Source organism: Sprattus sprattus (genome assembly GCF_963457725.1).
Source record: "Sprattus sprattus genome assembly, chromosome: 1".
NCBI classification, from domain to species: domain Eukaryota; kingdom Metazoa; phylum Chordata; class Actinopteri; order Clupeiformes; family Clupeidae; genus Sprattus; species Sprattus sprattus.
In genome coordinates this window covers 40,984,217-41,004,965 of record NC_137920.1, presented here as the reverse complement: position 1 = coordinate 41,004,965, position 20,749 = coordinate 40,984,217, and the positions used below count along the sequence as shown (strand labels likewise).

The following is a 20,749-nucleotide window of genomic DNA, read 5'->3' as shown; positions in this document are numbered from 1 at the left end:
TCTCGTTGGATTTTCTTCGTCGAACAAGTGCGTTTATCATTCTGGAAGTGACAGCTGATCTTCCCCAGAAGAATTAGGTCTTCCTCGTATTCAGAAAGAGACGCCATGGATCAATACATCCAAAGAAGTCTTTCACCAGCTTTATCCAGTCTTCCTGGCCAGTAGCAGAGCGCAAATTAGAGGCGCCAACGGAGTTTAACGCATTAGCTATTTCACATTCTTTAGATAACGACATTACCAATCACACGATATGGTACACTTTACCAAACACACGTAATGCACACTACACTTTAAAAATGACAAGGTTGAACACAAAGTATTAAGTGAAACGCGAACTTTTTGAGGAGATATTTTGGAGAAAATGTTGCTAGCATTAGACTTCAGTATCACTGCTAATCTGACAGGATGGTAGGTGGACCAATCGCGTCGCACAAGGCTGTAAACAGGGCTTCCTATTGGTAATTGAGGAGGCTCTGTGAACATTTTGATAGGTTTAATAAGAAAGGACTTGACGTTTTCACACCATATTTGGATAACTGAGAGCATGACGTGTCAGGGGATACCAAAACATAGGAAAATCCTCGTGCGAAATCCTTGGTTGAGCCGGCTGGTAAAACAGCGTTATTCGAGACATTCTTTGTAAGATTAAGAGTTGCAAGTCAACCTAAACAGCCATTTAAGTGCATTTTCGCAATTACTGTGACGATGAAACTTTGGGAGGTTCATTTTGAAGACCTTTTCTTTCATATAAGGTAAAAAAAAAAAAAATCAATATTTTCAATGTTTCTTACTGTAAACGGCCATATCTCAAAATAGAACGTTGCGACTTGCGACTCATTTCGCTAGAGCGGGTCACATATATAAAGATATCTGACAAATAACAATTCAATTAAAATCTATGTACATAGAGCCACAGCAATAAGATTGATTTTCACAGAGCACAGAGCCTGAACCTGAATAACAAAGTCAACTGTGTGTGTAACATGTTTGACCTCTGCAATATGAATGACTTGTAGAATTGATCTGATTTAGTGTGGATTCATAATAATCTCAACCTGAGAACTGGGAATCACAACTTCTATTACAGTTTGGCACTGATGTCCCTTGCTAAAATTGGAATGCTGTGCGAGATGAAGGTCAACTGCTTCATCCTTGAAGATTTCCTGGCAGGATCTGGATGGGGGGCAGGTGCAGTAAAAGACTCTCTTGTAGAGCCTAGGGTGACCTAGAGTACCCCTCTCTTCGAGTCTCCATGAGGGCTGCTGCATATGCTGGGAAAAAGAAAAAAACATGTTTAGATTCATCAATGTTATAGTTGACTCGTACACCAACTCACCAATCAGCATTAGAATCAGAATCATGTTAATTGGCCCAGTACGTTTTCACATACAAGGAATTTGACTCCGGGTTTAGTGGCTCTCAATGTACTTACACTAAACATATTCAGACAATATGGAGGGACTAACTAAAACTTACTGTATGATGACTTCCCATTGGTAGAGTGGACTACCCAGCCACCTTTGCAGAACTTTGCCAAACATAACGCACCTCACCATCACCAGTTGGAGAAACCTCTCAGCTGTCATAAGTTCACAGGTTTTACAGATGTGAATAAACTGAGAGGTAGAGACAGCATAGAGACCATTTGTAAAAAAAAAAAAAAAAAAAAAAAATGTTGTGTGTGTTTGTTAAGGCTACACTGCCACCCTGTGGATAAACAGCACCATTAGCCATAGGCAGCGAGGAATAATAAAATGCAAAAAAGATTAGGTCCATTAGCTTAAACAAATGCAGTGGGGAAAAAAGATGCCCTGCAAATTAATCAATTCATGCGAATTAATGCCCTGGCAGATAATTAATTTACGCATCAAAATAAACTTGCTAGGAAATGTACACAATACATACAAACATGGTATATACAGATGGTATATACATGATACAAAAAAATGTATAGTGTGTAAAATAGGGTGAGAGCATTAAACTTCAATTCAATCACACTGTATTACCACTAAGATGTTCTACGTAGAACACCTTAATGGTAAAACAGTGTTCTCTTAAGATTAAATTGATGTTGAATTAAGAGGACATACAGTATGTGTTTGCTATAGAAACATGCACAGCTTATTCTATTTCCAAGACTGTGTATAAATATAAACCACCTGATGAACATTGAAAAGGTTTGAGAAGCACAGATGGGGGCTGAGGAGCGGGTGGGGAGAATATCTCTGGTGCAGTCTTAAAACCTCAGGGATAGAAAAAAATGTACACATGGTAAAAAGAAAAAGTATCTCCACCAGACAGCTAAGGTATAAAACACACACAAGTGTTTGGGCAGCTATTTTAATCTGGTCAAACTTGGTGTTGCACATGGGTGAGCAAGAAGTGACATTTCGTGGGCATGATGAATCTGCTCTGAACAGGGGTTATCTCATTGAGATGAGAATGTTTCACCTTTAAAAGAGAGGAGAATGCTACTGTTGTACAAGTAAGTTGGGCAGGAACTGTATACAGTGCCTTGCATAAGTATTCACCCCCTTGGATGTTTTACCTTTTTTTCATGGTCAATATAAGTTGGCTTTTTTGACAAAAACTCTCTTCTACTTGGCCACATGCCTTTCTAGTCGATATTTAATATGAGTTTTCTTCAACAGTGGCTTTCTTCCATAAAGCTTTGATTGGTGAATAATCCAGTCAGTTCTTGTATGCACAGTCTCTCCCATCTCATCTGCTGAAGCTTGTAACTCCTTCAGATAAGTCATAGGTGTCTTGGTGGTCTCTTTCTTGAACGGTCACTCAGTTTTTGAGGACTGCTCTAGGCAGATTTACACATGTGCCATATTCCTTCCATTTCTTGATGATGGATTTAACAGAATTCCAGGGAATGTTTTGTGCCTTTGACATCATTTTGTATCCTTCCCCTTATACTTTTTAATAACCTTTTCTCGGATTTGCTCGGAGTGATCTTTTGTTTTCATGATGTAACGGTAGCCAGGAATACTGATTACTAAATACTGACCAGTGAATGGACCTTTCAGACACAGGCGTCGTTATACTACAATCACTTGAGACACATTCACTGAACACTGATACCCATTTCACTACTTGTGAGACTTCTAGCTCCAATTGGCTGGCCTTGAATTAGGTCAGTCACTTTAAAGGGGGTGAATACTTATGCAATCACTTATTCTACATATCATATTTTTATTGAATTGATATTAATGTGTAGAAATCTGTTTTCTCTTTGAAATTAAAAGGGGCCTTTTTGTATTTTTTTTTGTCAAAAAATTCAACTTATATTGACCTTGATTGATTTATTAAAGCAATAAAAGGGTAAAATATCCAAGGGGGTGAATACGTATGCAAGGCACTGTTTATGTTTATATTTTTTATACCAATCATCTGATGTTTGTTGAAGAGATTATTACTTCGACTACCTAGTTTGACCTGCCTAGACTAATTTTGTTGTCTATCTAATGAACAATGACAAATAAAGTCTATTCTAGTTACAGATGTTAAGTTTGTGTTGTTCATATTAAACACCTAATTATCGTGGTGCAAAGTGATTAAACACACCATTACTGTAAAATGTATCACCGTGGCATACATTTAGAACCGTAATGCTTGACGTTGTGTACCAGTAGAAGAAATGAATGTGTCAGGCCTCTATTAAATGTGCCACGCTTTGCTATGCAAGCAAGGATGCAGCATATTCAAAGGGGATTAAGTTATTAAACAGTATGGTGATGTTGGCCATTTCTACGACTATAAAACTAAAATACAAATGATGGACTAATGTAAACATGGTGAGAAGTAAACACACCTGTTAATGAAAAAAAACAACAACAACAGTTTAACAGTTGCCTCAATATATTTATTAATTATATTCTCTGAATACAGATTATTACAATATTATTGCCATTATGACATATTTGTTCTCTGGTTTGAATAGAGTCAACTGTAGAATCTTACTTTTACATTTCATATCCCTTTACTGTTTTTGTCAATATGCCAGTGTAACTAAAATCATGAAGATGGCAATGCGACTGATCAATAACAATGCCGATATTAACATTTTCAAATTGTTTCCCATGCACTTCCCTGATTATGTAAGTCTTTTTTTCTTTTCAGGCATGGGACACGTCACAATCATTCTAAAATGTACTCATTGTTCACAGATTTGCTTTAAGAAAAACAAAACAAAAACACCTTAAAATGTTATGATAACACAGAGACGATATAAAGAAGCAGCATATCCTTTCCCAGACAAAGTATTAAACAATCAACAATTTGTGATTTCATGTTTCAGGTCTAGAGTCATAATAAGCAACATTTATGTTTGTCTCTCAATTAGCTTAAATTAAAAATCTACATATTTGTTCAACCAACCTTAGCTGAAAATGTTTTCTGTGAACAGTTGATGAGGTGTGCTGTTTTAGAAGCTGCATGTGCAATTCTCTCTCTTTTTTCTTTTTACTGAGCAACAGAGGCTGTGGATGACGTAGTAGCTGGTCTGGCTTGGTGTCCCCAGGGCCGGTCTTGCCTGGCCTGGTCTGGTTGAAGCATAAAGGTTCTTCACCTACAGCACATCTGCCTGGGCGGCGCCCTCTGTTGGTTCCCCCTCTTCTTTACGCCGCATGGCCTCAATGACGGCCATCTCTTTAGCTTCCTTCTTCTTGTTTCGAGCCTCATACTGAAGCCTAGGGAAGGTGAAGAAGAGAGATTGGGGTGAAGATGGACAAAGGGAACATTTACATCTAAAACTATTTCAGTTGATGGAAGTTTCAATGCCACTGTGGCTCCTTTACACCTGCAGCGCTAACATACGTACAGAGTTCCTTAACACCTGTAGTGCTAACATACTGTATGTACAGAGCTCCTTTGCACCGGGAGTGCTAACATATGTACAGAGGTCCTTTGCACATGTAGTGCTAGTGTAGAGTTTAAAAGTTGGAATCACCCTGAGCGATAATTCACAATCATTTCCATGAGAATCACAGCAAAAATAAATGGTAACATTGCCCTTCTAAAATGAGCCGATGTCCATAAAATACGCAGCCTTTTTCATTAGTTCGATTAGCCCATTTATAAGGGTCACTTTAATTAATCCTGAATGAATCTTTTGACTCTTCAGCCCCCATCCATCAACGATATGCCACTTTGCTCATCCTGAATTGGGGGAGGGCTGCCAGTCCCATTCTCACACTTCCCCGTATCACATTCACAACACCTCACTGATGAACAAACATGAAGAAAACACTAGTAGCTGAAGTGAGTAGTGGTCATTAGGACAGATGAGTAGTGGTCAAGCACACATATACTTACACACTAGTTTCTCCCCCTAAAAAAAAACGGGGAGGCATCACTTACCTATTTTCAATTATTCTCTGAACAATATCATCTGTAGTTAGGCCATTGGCACTGTCCACTGTACGGAAAATACCCCTTTTCTTTGGCTCCTGTGTGAGAAACAAAAGAAGGAATGTCTTGAATGTCTTTAATCTTTAATGGCTTCTGTTTGTGAAGGTCATGTATTCTTTATTGTTGTGTGAAAGTTAGAGTCTGAAACACACACACAGGTGGATAGGTCTTCGTACAATGAATATCAACAGTTCTTATTGGCTTGAGTATAGTCCATAGTGTAGTGTAATGATCCAGTAGTATAAATAGTTATGTATTTCTATGTTCTGTAAAATATTTATTAACGAAACATACAATAGACAATGTAAACTTGTTATTGTCAGTTTCTTATTCTATATAGTAATGTTCTACATTGACATAATTTATTATTTGACAGTTATTACCAGAACTATCTGGACCTCTTTACAGTGACAAACGCTCCCATTAAGAAAAACACTCGAATGGGCAAACATGAATAGCCCTCTCCATAAGGATTCTGCTACTGAACCAATCCCAGGTTGGGAATATCAGAAAAACACGGCATCAACTCAGCATTTGTTTGGTAAAGAGAGGTCAAGCTATGTATGAAAATTCCGTTGTGCTGATAGCAATTCTTAAATGCACATTTCAAGCCACAGAAAAACATTTTAAGACGCAGTCCCTGACTCCAAAGGTTGAAAGGTTGTTTATATTTTAGGTCAACAGCCAATACAATAACACCCCTCCTTTCACCCACAACATCCCGCAAATGTATTTAATAGCTTTAAAGATCTCTAAAATGCTAATATCTGAGTTCATATGGAACAACTTTGTAGTAATTATGAGATTTAATGGGAATATTTGAACAATGTCAAATTGTCGTATGGTTTTGTTTACTTAACATATTGTTAAAGGGTTTAAGCTGAAATGTTTATGACACTGTTGTCACAGCCCGGCCTGGTCCACGCCCTCTGTAGGCTGTGATCTGGCATATCAGTGCTGTTCCTTATGCTCCGTGCCAGGTTTTACCTCTGCCCTGTCTCCTGACTGAACCACTCACTGGTGCCTGCTCAACCACACCTGACTCCACTCTCCTCGTTTGCCACGGCTTTAAAAACACACCAGGACTGACATTCAGTGCCAGATTATCGCGTCAGTTTCCTGAGCCTTGTTGGAAAGGCTACTACTGGATTCTATCAACCAAGCCTGTTTTTGGACTCTACTTATTGCCTTGTGTTTTGGAGACTATTGTACATCTGCCAATCTGTTGCCAACCTCTTTCTGTGTTCCCACGTGAGTCAAGCCAAGTCACTTTTGTACCGCTGCCTGTGTTTTTGCCTACCTATGTACCAACCTCTCTGCCTGTTTTTGCCTGAACCTTACCTGTACCTCTGCTATGGCTTGGATTTATGAGCTCCCTTTTTGACTTTTCTGTTGCCAACTGGGTGCCTGACTGCTTCTCTTTATTAAAGGACACCTAAAATGTTCCTGCGTTACTTGTCTGCTTTTGAGTTCACTACTTTGACCTGGCCTCACCGGCCCTGACAACTGCATGTATCAGTGGACAATCATATACGGTTAGTCATATAGCCATTGTAGAGAACTTAAACAGAAATAGGAAATGCAGTATTTTACATCCCTCTTACCATTTCTATTCCTACATTTAAAACCTTAACATCAAATCTCACTACTACTACATACATACATTCATATTAACTACATGATACTACAATTCCACAGAAAATGATGGATTATTGTTTGGAATCAACTTGGAAGCTATAAAGTAATGAATGGGTTGCTACCATTTTTTTACCCACTTATAACCATGCTAAAATGCAGTAAGTGGAATGATATTTGGCTAAATGAAATAGTTTCATACTTACAGCATAAGGGTCAGAGGAATCTTTATCTGGAAACACCTCCGTCTTTCCATGACACACAATGTCCACCTGCAAAACACACTCCATTAAACACGGTTCTTCCAAAGCAAGATCTGACTTCCTCTATCGTTTGGATTTCTGAAGATGAAAAGATATGACTAGATTTGATAAATCAAAGTAAGGCTATAGGACCATTCTATATGTATTGACATAGAACCTTCCAACTGACCAGCTCAATTTTTTATTTTTTTTTAAACTACTCGCATGTACTGCTGTACATGCTGTTGGTAGGCATTCAGAGATGGACTCCTAGGACACTTCCATGAATTGGGTGTTTTACCCAAAATTCTATAGCTTACTCTGTGTGTGTACAGCACTATACTGAAATACTGCTGCTCTTAGTGGTTGCATACCTTGAAATGGTCCAGCAAGTCTTTCCCCACAGCATACGGTGCTCCGATCACGACCTCAGACACATACTAAGAGTGGAGAAAGGAAAAGGTCATATACAATAAAAAAGGGCAAATGGCAGCAAAAAAAGAGAGATAATCTGTGAAACCTCTGAACTGACCAAGGTCGCCAGACTCAAGCAGACAATTGTGGAGACGGCTGACTGTAAACCTAATGAGGATGGCCACATTCTGCACATCCCAACTTGTTTGATTTTAAATTCATGACATAATTGTTTTAAGGGAGACGGCACCAGTTTTTCATATATATCAGTAAATACTGATGTACATTTCTCATTGGTTTTAAGTTCAAGACATAGGTAATATGGGATCTACTTTTGAAAAAAAGCCTTGATATGTTGGCCTAAGTAGAGAACATTGTTTTCTCATTTGTGGACTGGGCTAGATGTTAATGTAGAGGCTTAGCTGAATTAAGAGTTGGTTCGGAGTTAGTTCAGTAGGAGCTCATTGGCAGTTTTACTCAACATCATTCTCTTGTTGATAACAACAATTCTTGTTGATAATATGGTTAAGAGAATGATCTTTTTATTTTAGCACAACCCTCTTACTGAATTTCTGTATTCATTCCTTCTATCCTGTTTCATTTTAAAAGTGAAATGTCTCAGCCGATGAGAGTGTTTTGTGGACAGAGTTTTAGACAGACCAATAGAATTAGTAAGACACAATAGAGACAGGAAGTGTGTATGTGTGTGTGTGTCTTACCCTGCAAGCCAGCACACTCAAAGTTCTCTCATGAATATTCATGATAGGATAATTCTTTCCTTTATAGCGATTCACTTCCTAAAGACAGAAACAGTAAAAACAATATTTTATATTCATATACAGTATGTATGTAATGTTATTCATATTCGTGTATTTCATTATGATGTTTTAACAACTTAATTTACAACATTTTTAAATAATTATAATTCTCGCAATAGCAAAAATAACACATCATTCTAGCAGGTTATAACTCATACAATCACAATAGCATCAACAATATATATAACCGCAACAGTGATCATCAGATCAAAGCAAGCATGGCAAAATTCGGAATTAGACCGGTTTCAGCAGGTTTAACAGGGCAGTTTGATGGAGATCAGACATTCACACAGACAAATGACTGATTACATTTGGGTGGCTGCAATTTTGCTGAGGATGCCAGGGTAAAATGGCATATTTCAAGTTGAGGACAAAATGTTACTGAATCTGGTGTGTCCAAAGAATTAGGCAGTGAATGAATGTATCAAGTTTTGTTAAGTTTGGACCTTTACATCACAAGACGTAGATATGGACATGTGAAAAAGAGTTAAAAAAGCTGTTAAATAAATTGCGGCAAATCTTGAAGGATTAAAAGGCTTTAACAGATGAAAGGAAAACAACAGTACTTTAAGGCAATATCAGCAAATGAGGCCAAATAAAAGTATACCAGACATCAATTTCATCACAATGATAAAGTCGATGTTATTATCACAATGATAATGCTGTGTGAGGATTGGAACTGAAATTGTAGACAACTGATCAAATGTTTTGACTTCTGAGGGATACATGGAGAAAGGCCATTACACCATGACATTAACAACATTTATTTAGATTTATTTTGATTCAAGTAGCTCACGTCTTGGGTCACTTAAATTTGTATAAAGTAATCAATTACATCCATTTACATATTAACATTAAAAAAAATCATTTTTGTTGGATGCGATGGAATAAATAATTGAAAGTGGTAAAAGCCTTTCAATTACAGAATACAGCCATGTCTTCTATTTAAGGTCTTTATTTTTGTATATGCTATATGATATTCTGATGGAGATTATTTCCAAACACTGTTATTGACTTAAGAATATAATAATCAAGTGCCTTGTATTATTAATTAGTGTGCTTGCCCGACTATTGTTCTTCGTAAGTTTTCTTTATTTATTCTCCCCGTTTTTCTTGCAGCTAACTACGCCTCGCCCGATTGAGATAGAGACGCCGTTCAAACACCGAAACGTCCGGCCCAAACTGGTGCACCCTGCTATATCTTTTCGTGGCGGTACTCCTTGCCACTCTTTTTTTATTCCTCTTTTTCCATCACCTTTTTTCCCCATAGACTTGTATGGCAGAACTCTGTGGCATTATGACATCATAATGGGGTCTTTAAACTGGCTTGCCCCTGTGCTTCACTGACACCTGCGCCAAGGTCCCAAGGCTCCTCTTCTCTCTGTACCTCTCCATTCAACTGTATTACTAGGAATATTAAGAGACCCCTTCCATACCAGGGCTCTACTCACTCATGCATACTCACTCATGTTTACTCACTTGTGCATACTCACTCATGCATACTCACTCATGTGTACTCACTCATGTTTACTCACTCATGCATACTCACTCATGCATACTCACTCATGCATACTCACTCATGTTTACTCACTTATGCATACTCACTCGTGCATACTCACTCATGCATACTCACTCATGTTTACTCACTGATGCATACTCACTCATACTCACTCATGCATACTCACTCATGCATACTCATTTGTGCATGCTCATCCAGCAGGGAGAGTGTGAGTGGTAGGCGCGCACAGCTGACACTTGCCCCAATTCCAAGGCACTTGTTCTCTCTGTCATGGCCTTAACAGAACAAGCACACTCTCGCAGTTCGTTCACGAAACGCATTCTAGTTACCTTCTATGAATCATGTGCTTATGGAAGCAGGAACATGGCTTTTCTGTGCGTGTGTTACTTTGATATTTGGTGCCATTTAGTCTGCATATGTACAAGAGCATGTTTAGACCAGAGGAGATAAGAAGGAAACTGTGCTTCTTCCGACCTTGTGCAAAGCTGCCATCCTTGCAAGACAGGGAGCCTCAGATGTGAGAAATCCACCACGTGGTTATCCCTGCTGAAAACTAAACTTCTGACTAGTATATAAATCTTGTGCGATGGGTTTATCATTGCCTTCACTTTCAGCCTTGTGCTGGGAGGGGAGCCCGATTGCAATTGTTGTTGTTGTTTGTTTAATAAATGTACTTACGTGCAGCTCCGGAGTCCTGAGGTAACTAGGGTGAATTTTCACCTATCATATTCCATCTCTACTAATCTTTGCCACTGAAAATGTAATCTGTGCCACAGTGACTCACCGAGTCGAAGTGTAGACCCACAATGACGTATGATCTCTCTGCCTGCTTGTACACAGCTTCCAAGAAGTCCACATGACCAATGTCTCACACGGTTACAGTCAAGGAAACTTAATTCATCATTTGAAAAGTAAAACAGAATTCTCTCACATGTTCTGTAAGAGCTCACAGATCCACATCCCACACAATCACCACAGCTTTTGGGAAGTTTGTGAAGTGGCTTCCTGAAAAAGGTCCTGTTTTTTAGCAGTAAAGGATACGGAAGAGATCAAACGCTCCAGCCACGTAGATGATGGTGTCTCCCAGCTGTGGCTCCTTCCCAGAGGCAAACTGAATGATCTTCTGGGACGTCTGCAGGAACTGGGACACGCCTGTCCACGGACTGTGGCCTTTAGGACCCTACGTTACAAAACCACCTCAGAACCCTTTCAACACTATACAACAAATGACAGCCTTCCTTGAGGGCAACTGTATTGCTTTTTAATATATAAGCGAGCATCCGCACTAAATGTACACTGAAGACAACAAAAGCTTGCTTTCAATATCAAAGACTGTTTTTTCCTTAGGATTATTATTGTAATTACTACACAAGACATAAATGGTAAATGGACTGCATTTATACAGCACTTTTCTACTAACAGCGCAGAGCACTCAAAGCACTTTACATGGTAATGCCTCATACATCCACACACCGATGGCCAAGGCTCAGACTCAGGGCCCCAACCTGCACATCGGGAGCACGAAGTATCATGCTCAAGAACACCTCAACACTTGGCCACGAGGAGTCGGGATCGAACTAGCAACCTTCCGATTGTTGACCGATTCCTCTACCTCCTGAACCATAGTCATAACTTCTTCTCCATTTCCAATGTTCATCCACTGGTCATGAAAGTGGTCTAATGAAATATGAAATAACTTAATCTCAAATGAAAATATAAATAATGAATACATATCACCTTTCCAAAGTTGTCAGTGTGCTGTTGATAATCCGAATTTTCCTGTGCAGGAGAGAGACAGAGGTTGACACAAAAGCAAAGAATCACAGACACAAATAAAGAATCACAGAAACAAATAAAGAATCACAGACACAAACAACGAATCACAGACACAAACGAAGAATCACAGACACAAACAAAGAATCACAGACACAATTAAGAATCACAGACACAAACAAAGAATCACAGACACAAACTAAGAATCACAGATACAAATAAAGAATCACAGACAGATGCTTACCATGTTGCTGTGATGTGCTTTGGTCATCAGAAGCATCCGTCCCACGAGGTCTGTTGTGGACACACCTTGGGTTCTCTTACACTCTCTGAAAAGAGGGAGGACCATTATCCAGGATGACATGGTGTGATATTCTCATGGAAAAGTTAAAGGGTTTAATGTCCTTACTTATATCTACCCATCTTCTTTACTTCGTCATAAGTGTCCTTCCCATCCACAGTCAGTGTGATGTCATCTGAAAACACAGATCATGGCAGAACTTTTTATACACTAGAAACTAAAAATCAGTTGCAAGATTTGATTTTACTATGTCAACCTTAAAGGTGGGGTCCTCGATCCCGGTGAAAGATTGTTGATATTTGAACTCAACTTCCAATCAAACACATTCCTCCCTTCAGCTATTCTGATGCAATCTTGTTGATTGGCTGGAAAAGTGTATTGCTCGGTGTGAACACAAACGGACAGCTAGAGCACCATGTGGAGAAATTCACTGAATTGGCCAAAAAGTGTACTGTATCATACCACCTCTTTGGAGCACATGCTGGAGAGTATATTTACATCTACATTTAGTCATTTAGCAGATGCTTTTATCCAAAGCGACTTAAGTATGCATACATCTTTTTTACATTTACACTGATGGCACACTTCACATCAGGAGCAATTAGGGGTTCAGTGTCTTGCTCAAGGACACTTCGACAGGGAATCGAACTAGCAACCTTCTGATTACTAACTTCTCTACCTCCTGTACCACTGTCACCCCTCAATATATTTCTTATATTTATGCAGTCCACAAATACAGTGCATTTTCTAACCTCCGTGTACACAGAAGTCACAGTTGTACTTGTCCAGGGTCTCCAGGGTGGTGACGTAGGGTGCCCCCTCCACAATCTCATCCACCCATTTGATGGCACGCACCATCTTATAGCGCTCAGCCTGGGTAAAGACCGGAGGCCCTTTATGCTTAGAAATCTCTCCTGCAGAATAGAGAGAGTGAAAGAGAGGCCAGCGGTTGGGGAGAAATGGAAGAGAAAATTTGTTAACTATGTTCCAGTTTGAAATTCATAGGGAAGTACTTATAAGAGTGGAATATGAGGGGTGGATGCAAGAGTATGTTTATTTGTAAGCACTATTAAAGATGCACAACTCACGGTCAGTGTGTACCCCAAAAATCTGTATGTTCATGTGTAAGCAGTATTAAAGTCCACCATGGCTATAGCATGCGCACACACACACACACACGCACACGCACACGCACACGCACACGCACACACACACAAAACACACACACACACACACACACACACACACTTACTCTCACACACACACACACACACACACACTTACTCACACACACACGCACACACACACACACACATACTCACGGTCAGTGTGCACCCCAACAATGAGGGAGTCCCCCATGGCTTTAGCCTGCCTCAGCTGGTTGGAGTGGCCGTAGTGAACCATGTCATAGCTGCAAAACATAGAACAGGAGTGGACACATGAAGACAAACGACAGTCTCTCGAGTCATTCAGCATGCAGGCACACAAAACACACTTTGACAACTGAGATTCATTAGACTTAGACAGCACTTAACAGTGACAGTGCTTCAGTGAAGCTGGGACTTGATCATTGCACTCTTTTCCTGACCAGTAAGAGACAATGGAACATTCATTTATTTTAGATTATTTAAATGTACATCTCATTTGGATGATTTTATCCAGCGCAACCATGGCGTGGCAATATAGCCCATGACAAACTGAGCAAGACAAATTCTACTTCCACCACCTCAAACTACATGGCAGGACTGCCTTCCCAGTTCTGTTTTTTGTAAAGGTTTCTTTTTTGCAACTATAGCCATGGTCTTGCTTTTGCATTTTTCATGTACAAGATTAGTCAAAAAGGGGACTAGCAACATAGTATTTAGAGGGTAAATTTGATCATTAGTGCTCAATGTTGACTGTTTTCATCGTAACAGACACATGCGCTTGGATGCTGTGTGTAGGCAACCAAGTCCCAACGACTGGGGGGCTGCCACTTGGTGTGGAGGTTTGGTCTGCAGATTATCTGTCATCTTGGGATGTGGTGTAATGGGAGATTCACATCATGAAAGTGCTGCCCACAAATTTGCACTGTGTGATGTCATCTTCTTAATATTAACCAACATTTATGTTGTTGAATCTATGCCACATAGACAGCTCTGGAGGCAAAAGGGGTCTAACACAGTATTAGCTAGTCAGTGAATCATGTTACATAATGCTGGCTTTGACTGTCCACAAAATGATTTTGTCATTTGCTAACTCAACATTTGAAAGTCATTTTTTTAGTTAAAGTAAAATTATGCAACAATTTGACACTTTTTGAGTTATGATTTTATAGGCAACTAGTTTTGGTACCATCCTCAAATTCATCTTGATAGCAAATAGGCTGTTTTTGGTGTTTGCAAGGCTTTTTGTAAACACCACACTTTTTATGTAGTTAGCTTGCTAGTTTTGGAACAGAAGTCCTTACTGCTGCTTTTACTGGCAAGGCTACTGTAATAGGATTTAATACAAGCCCAAATGTATTATTATTTATTTAAGTGTTTGAATGAGTCAAGTTGGCGTAACAATACAGTACATGGGGAACCGCTAAAATAATTAATCAGGACCAGCAATCATGCACAGCAGCCCTGCTAGCAAGGTGTACCTAATAAAGTTCACACCACATCCCCGCACTAGGGTGATAATAGTGTTGCCATAAACCTTAAAGACTCTCCCTTCCAATGAATACACTGACAAATAAAATGACAGTTTGAAAAGTACCTAAAATAAGTGAAATGTTCAGGTATATTCATCTCTGCCACAGCACCAATAGGACAGCGTAAACCATCACCCCTTCATTAGTCGTTCTATTCACATGCTAGAGACTTCATCAGCGCCTGTGGCTCTAAGGGAGGAGATAGACCACGTGGGAGAAAGTTCACTGTAAACCAAACTACACCAAGGTTCAAGAATAATTCCTTTATTTTGAAATGGAATTCCATCGAAGGCGATGGAATACATGTGTATTATACGTTCATTATAATTGATTTAAATCGTTAATCACTATAGGCTGAAGTATAACTTTTCTTTATTATATAAGTATGTTTATTGAGCAACAATGATACAAAAGGAGAACAAACAAGAGATACAGAAAAATGCTCAATTTTTTTTAAACGTACAGTTACGCCCAGCCCCCACCGACACACACACACACACACGCACACACACACACACAAACACACACACACACACACTCCTACCCTTGTAGAGGTCCCACCCCCAAAGTTTAACTTTTCTGTCTAAAACAAAACAGCTTTTCCCTGGTATGGTTACATCAGTGGAAATATTTGCATTTGTACTGCCATGTAACTTGCCAGCAGTCAGCTCCATTCTCTTCAACCTGTCTGTCAGGTCTGGGGAGGTCTTCTCAGCATCCATCTGAAACATATCCATATAATCTTAACAATGGAACACAGCAAGACCAATTTTCCAAAATCAGACAAACACACACACATTTTGAGTATCTAAAAATGGGGTGATTTGCAAATAGTCATTATGTTTGCAGATCTTTTCTGAAGTCCTTGTTTCTTATTTGGTAAGTTAAAAGGTTATGCTATGTATGGCTCAGGCATCAGAGATCCGCTCTCTTATTTAGCTACAAGCCTAGGTAATGTGTCACCCATTTAGCAGACTATCTTGGTAATGTCTTTAGTCAGTATGTAGGTTAAGACAAGAATGTTGAGACAACCATCTAATATCACTCATTCAACATTGGAAAAAAAAATGTGACACAAAACTAAACTTTTTTTTTTTTTTCATTTTGATGATTTTCAGACATGAGGAGAGGTAAACCCAGAGCACACTATATGTTCACACACACGCTAATTTGGTATTTGCCAAGAAACCACTGAATCTGGGGCTTAAAAAACACCATTTCTACAAAAACAAAACCACCTTAGAAGAAATTACTCTAATTGGTTATAATCATGATTTATCACTAAACATTTGACCTCTTACCTCAGTCAGTCCACCAGGATTGTTTTTAGAGACGAGTAAATGCAATCTTCTTTTCTGGGATTGTCCTACTGCTCTTGTGCAGTCATTCACAGGCCTACCAGCACACAGCGGATTATCACCATGGAACTTTAGCTCTTTTGTAATTGCAAGCAAGACCACAATATGCCAACTGGAACTGGAAACCAAATTTAAGATGTAAATTGGGAAAAGAACTGTCGTTAAAGGTTAACGAGCAGCCAAGAGACCAACGTAGGATGGCTCCTTTAACTACTCAATTACACAGTGATGCATCTTTTGCTGTAGCATCAGCGATCTTGCTAGCACTGATGATAAAGCATACAAATCAAAATAACTTGATTTTTCAAACTTAACACACAGATCAATCACGAATTTATGAATTTTCTTGAATCAGTTTATTCAGCTGCTCAGATTCCTGCCAATAAATGAAAATTACTGCTGACTCCTGTCTTTGATCAAGCCATGTACCTCTAAACCAATCATATCAGAATGAAGTTTGTGCCGGCAGCTCTTTGAGTATGTGTTAAGAATGAAAATACATTTTGAACAGGTGAGTTATAAGGGCATTTGGTCACTTCAAACAAGTTTAACCGTAGCATTGTTAAGATAAAGTCGCCTTTATGCAATCACTTTCTATTGACAGAGTGATGGTGTTAAATGCCAGGGACCTCCCGACAGATTGCAACCAATTGAATACCCCTCCCTCACCCCTTTCTTTCCAAGTATGCAAGAGTAAGTAGGGTGTCCTACAGGTGCCAGTAGCTAGTGCCATCATCTACAATCGCATCAAGTAGAGATAAAGTTACTTTAGAACGATATTTAGGGACCCAAGCAGAAAAGCTTGCTTCTGTTTTCTTTAGGGGTATAGGCAGCGAGGGCAGCGAGGGCAGCGAAGGCAGTTGTCTCTGGACTACTGTAGAAACATAGGGCCGCAACATAGCAGGCTCTCATAACAGACCAGCACGTACATTACCTTCCTATTTCAATCGAAGACTTGCACAGTCAGTGAGCCACGTATATTATCACATTTATAATCAGTCATTATAATGGTTGTTGTAAGTATTCAGATGCTACCACATTAACCAGAATTGGTCTTCTGTGTTACAATAACTGTATTTCCTGTTATGTTCATGATCCACAAGGATGCAACACTATCAATATAAAACCTGCCATTAAAAACCTTAGAACATGGCAAACTGCATAAGTTTAATACCACCAAACATGTCAGATTTTGCAAGTTGTTTCATTAGCTTTGGTTACTTGTCTCCTTAAGCTGAAACAATATAGCGGTCACTCGCAAGAACAAAAATTAGTGCATAACATGGGCAAATGTATTTCTCTGCTCATCATTTTATCAGAAAATCTCAATTCAGTGCATTTAAAACTGTGAATTACGCATTTACGGGCCAACTGGACGGTCTTAAACCACTGGCTCAGGGTCAAAACAAAACAAAAAATTGACCTTACTCATTTAGTAGACATTTTTAACCAAAGCAACTTATACTACAGATGCACAATTTCATAAATATGTTTCCTACCTGGGACTACAACTACTGTAGACCCGCTGATAAAAGTGTTGGTTATTTAATGCTTCAGTGAATCATACCTGAGTAGATAACCAGTAAGGGTATTTTAAGGTAGGTAGCTATTGCTATTTAGATAATGGAGAAAACCGTCATCATAAAACAACTAAATAAAACAAGTTTTTTGCTGTTTTTGGTTCAAGCACGGTGATTGAGTTTGTGTACTCTGCACCAGCAAAACTACAAATTCCCACGTACGCACCTGCATTTTAGACTACCTGTGGATTATAATTAGAAAGACTGACGAATTTTACAACAGCAAAAACAACAATTCGTCATAGGATTATGTGTACGCACATTCCCATATGAAAACAAACACAATGTATGCCCAGGGCCCTGTTCGGCGTACAACTGAAGCTAAGATAATTAATTTAGCTCGCAACTGGAGATTAACTAGCTCGCTAAATGAGAACAGGCCAAGCCGGTCTGGCGACGGGCGCTAATTTATTTTAACCTCAAGTTAATTTATCTCGTCAGCTAAATTGCGCGTGCACGTCTTGCTTCAAAAGGCAAGAAAGGTCGATCCCCAAAACCATGATTTTTTTGAAAGGTACAATGGTCTAAACTCAAAGAAAAAGACTCATTTTTTTCTCCGCTAAGGCGGGATATGACCATAAACGCGTTATGAAGAATTCAAGACCATAATCATGTCAAAATTCATCACTGTCGCGACTGCAACAGCATTAAAGAAACTGTCCATAGGCTGTATAAGTAGTGATATCTTTTATTGACCGAACATGCAACTTTGGTGCAGCGGGCAGAGCGTAGGGCTTGCATGCAGTTAATCGCCAGTTCGATTCCCTTCACCTTCGTCGGAATTGTAGTTTTAAATCGCTTTGAATAAAACCGTCTGCTAAATGACTAAATGAAAATGTATTAATAAGAAATTCAATAAATTGAAGCAATGCAAATAAATTGTGTTTCTTTCTTTCTTCTTATCATTCAACCACCTTACCATCCACATCCACCATCCACCACTGCACAAAAACTAGACACGTTTGCAAAACTAAACGTTTGCAATGATGTAAGTTAAAGTAGGTTAAACAACTTTAGCCAAATCTCCGTAATGGTGATGGGTTATGTGCCCAAATTTCCTGGGATCAAAGAAAACGTTAGTATTCATGTGCAAACTAAAAATCATGTCTCAGGCTGAGCATGAAAGTTATTTCTGGTTTATCAACTGTACCAATGAATGTCATATAATTATGAGTGCTTTTTTCTCGGCATCGCCGACACTACAAAAATAGAAGACATTCAATGTTCGACGGTGGTGTATGCAATAAATGACTCGAGAAGGTCTTTTAAATTAATTATTCCTTGTCGGGTGGATCGGTAGCACTCATACAAGAACTCATCATGATGGAAAAATGGATCTTCTTGGCGATCGCAAAGAACTCTTCCTACGCTAATCAAACTATTAACCTTGTCAATGGGATCCCTCCTTTTGGCGTGGGTGTGGCAAGTTTAGCCAGCTAAACTTTGCTTAGCCTGTCCTGGAGCAGGCTAGGGCTAAGCGATTAATTACCATGGAAATTGAGCAAAAGTTGCTTCGCCGAATCCGCTAAAACGGTGTTGTCTTTTTTTAGCCTGGAGTTTAGCTCGCTAAACCGCTTAGCGAGTGTCGCCGAATAGTACCCAGTTCTCTCCATAAATCTCATAATAATAGTCGATTATCGAAGGGAAGCGCTAGTGCCTTATCTAGCACCACACGGTAGGCTACTGGCACTAAATGGGCTGCTCCGTCAGAGACCGGAAGACTTCTATTTTATACAGTTTCTTTATACCTTTATAACAACATTCACGAGCCTGTCAGTCGCGAAAACAGGTGTTCTGACTCAATACTGGATCGATTTCGATCGTAAATAGTCCTTGGTAGAGGTTTGGACCCCAAAATACTTTTATGAAAATAGGACCCACGTTGAAATAGGTTTGACAAAAGTTTCCCTTCAACGTTACAAACGATTCTTAATTCAACTAGCAAGGTAATGTTAACGAAGTTCAGGCTGCAGTTATAAGCAAGCAAAAGAGCTGACATTAACTACGTACCAGCCATCGCACCACACCTGGACAATACGTTTTCTTTTCTCTGGACCAGAGACGGTGACTGCTGGATTACCGACGGCTTCCCTCTCTGTCTCGCTAACATTAGCGGCGTGATGGCCGTTCTTGATCATCTTCAACACTTGAAAACCAAAACAAACGACGTAATCACGTTGAAGTTGATGTCTGAAATGTACATACAGTTATCAAATTAAGCTGGGCCTAAGTAGTATCTTAATTTTATACACTGACCGAATAAGAGGACAACAGGTTGTGTCTTCGGTCAGAGTATTCAAGTATATCACTTGCACCAGGGACAAATGCAATCTATTTCCGCCATTGGTTACTGTATCAAAATAATAGTCGACACTTTAAAAATATATATATATTCCACCAATGGTTACAAATAATTTTCCTTTAGCAAACTACGTATGCTCTGAAAGGCACACAAAACTTAAACTTTTGAAAAATACAAACTAATCTGTACAAAACACAGGCATTTTAGATGGTCAACTGAAAAAAAAATGTTTCTTTATTTTCCATAGAAATTGGGTGATGCCAAACAGAGAATTTTACCTATGAGGAAATAAGGTGTTTTAACTAGTTATGTTACAAATGACACCTAGGCTTCGAAAATTGTGTCGCGAAAGTAGAGCTCTTCTAGGCGGAGCTTTTTAAAAAATTATTATTGATGCTTAGTGACAATACAAGAACAACATAAAGAACATCATACATTATAATAGCACAGCAGTAAATTAAAACATACACAGACAAATGACAATGAACAATGACAACAGAAACAAAAAAACACACACACATCACAAAACAAGGAGGAAAGAAACTTCCAGGCGGAGCTTCGTATCGAGGCTTGTAGTGTTTTGGCGTCACTGGTGGGGTCCTAACTAGCCTCCCTTGAGTCCAGTTTTCACTTCAAGTGGTTCGTTCATTCACTTGGCGGGACGCTTCGATTATAAGATGTACCAATGTACCAATTCCCGTATCCTGTACTC

General features: G+C 39.2%; 1 protein-coding gene across 1 annotated transcript; it reads right to left on the bottom strand.

Moving 5' to 3' along the window:
- Positions 1-3,862: 3,862 nt before the first annotated feature.
- On the bottom strand, positions 3,863-20,038 carry LOC308366359 (ethanolamine-phosphate cytidylyltransferase-like). The gene is made up of 13 exons (XM_080840034.1): positions 19,746-20,038; positions 13,443-13,531; positions 12,873-13,034; positions 12,229-12,295; positions 12,064-12,148; positions 11,784-11,825; positions 11,088-11,226; positions 10,831-10,913; positions 8,429-8,506; positions 7,670-7,735; positions 7,260-7,325; positions 5,368-5,456; positions 3,863-4,697 (listed from the first exon to the last, which is right to left on the bottom strand). Exons 1-13 carry the CDS (start codon positions 19,871-19,873, stop codon positions 4,577-4,579), a joined length of 1,215 nt encoding a protein of 404 aa, XP_080696160.1. The 5' UTR covers positions 19,874-20,038; the 3' UTR covers positions 3,863-4,576.
- Positions 20,039-20,749: the final 711 nt, after the last annotated feature.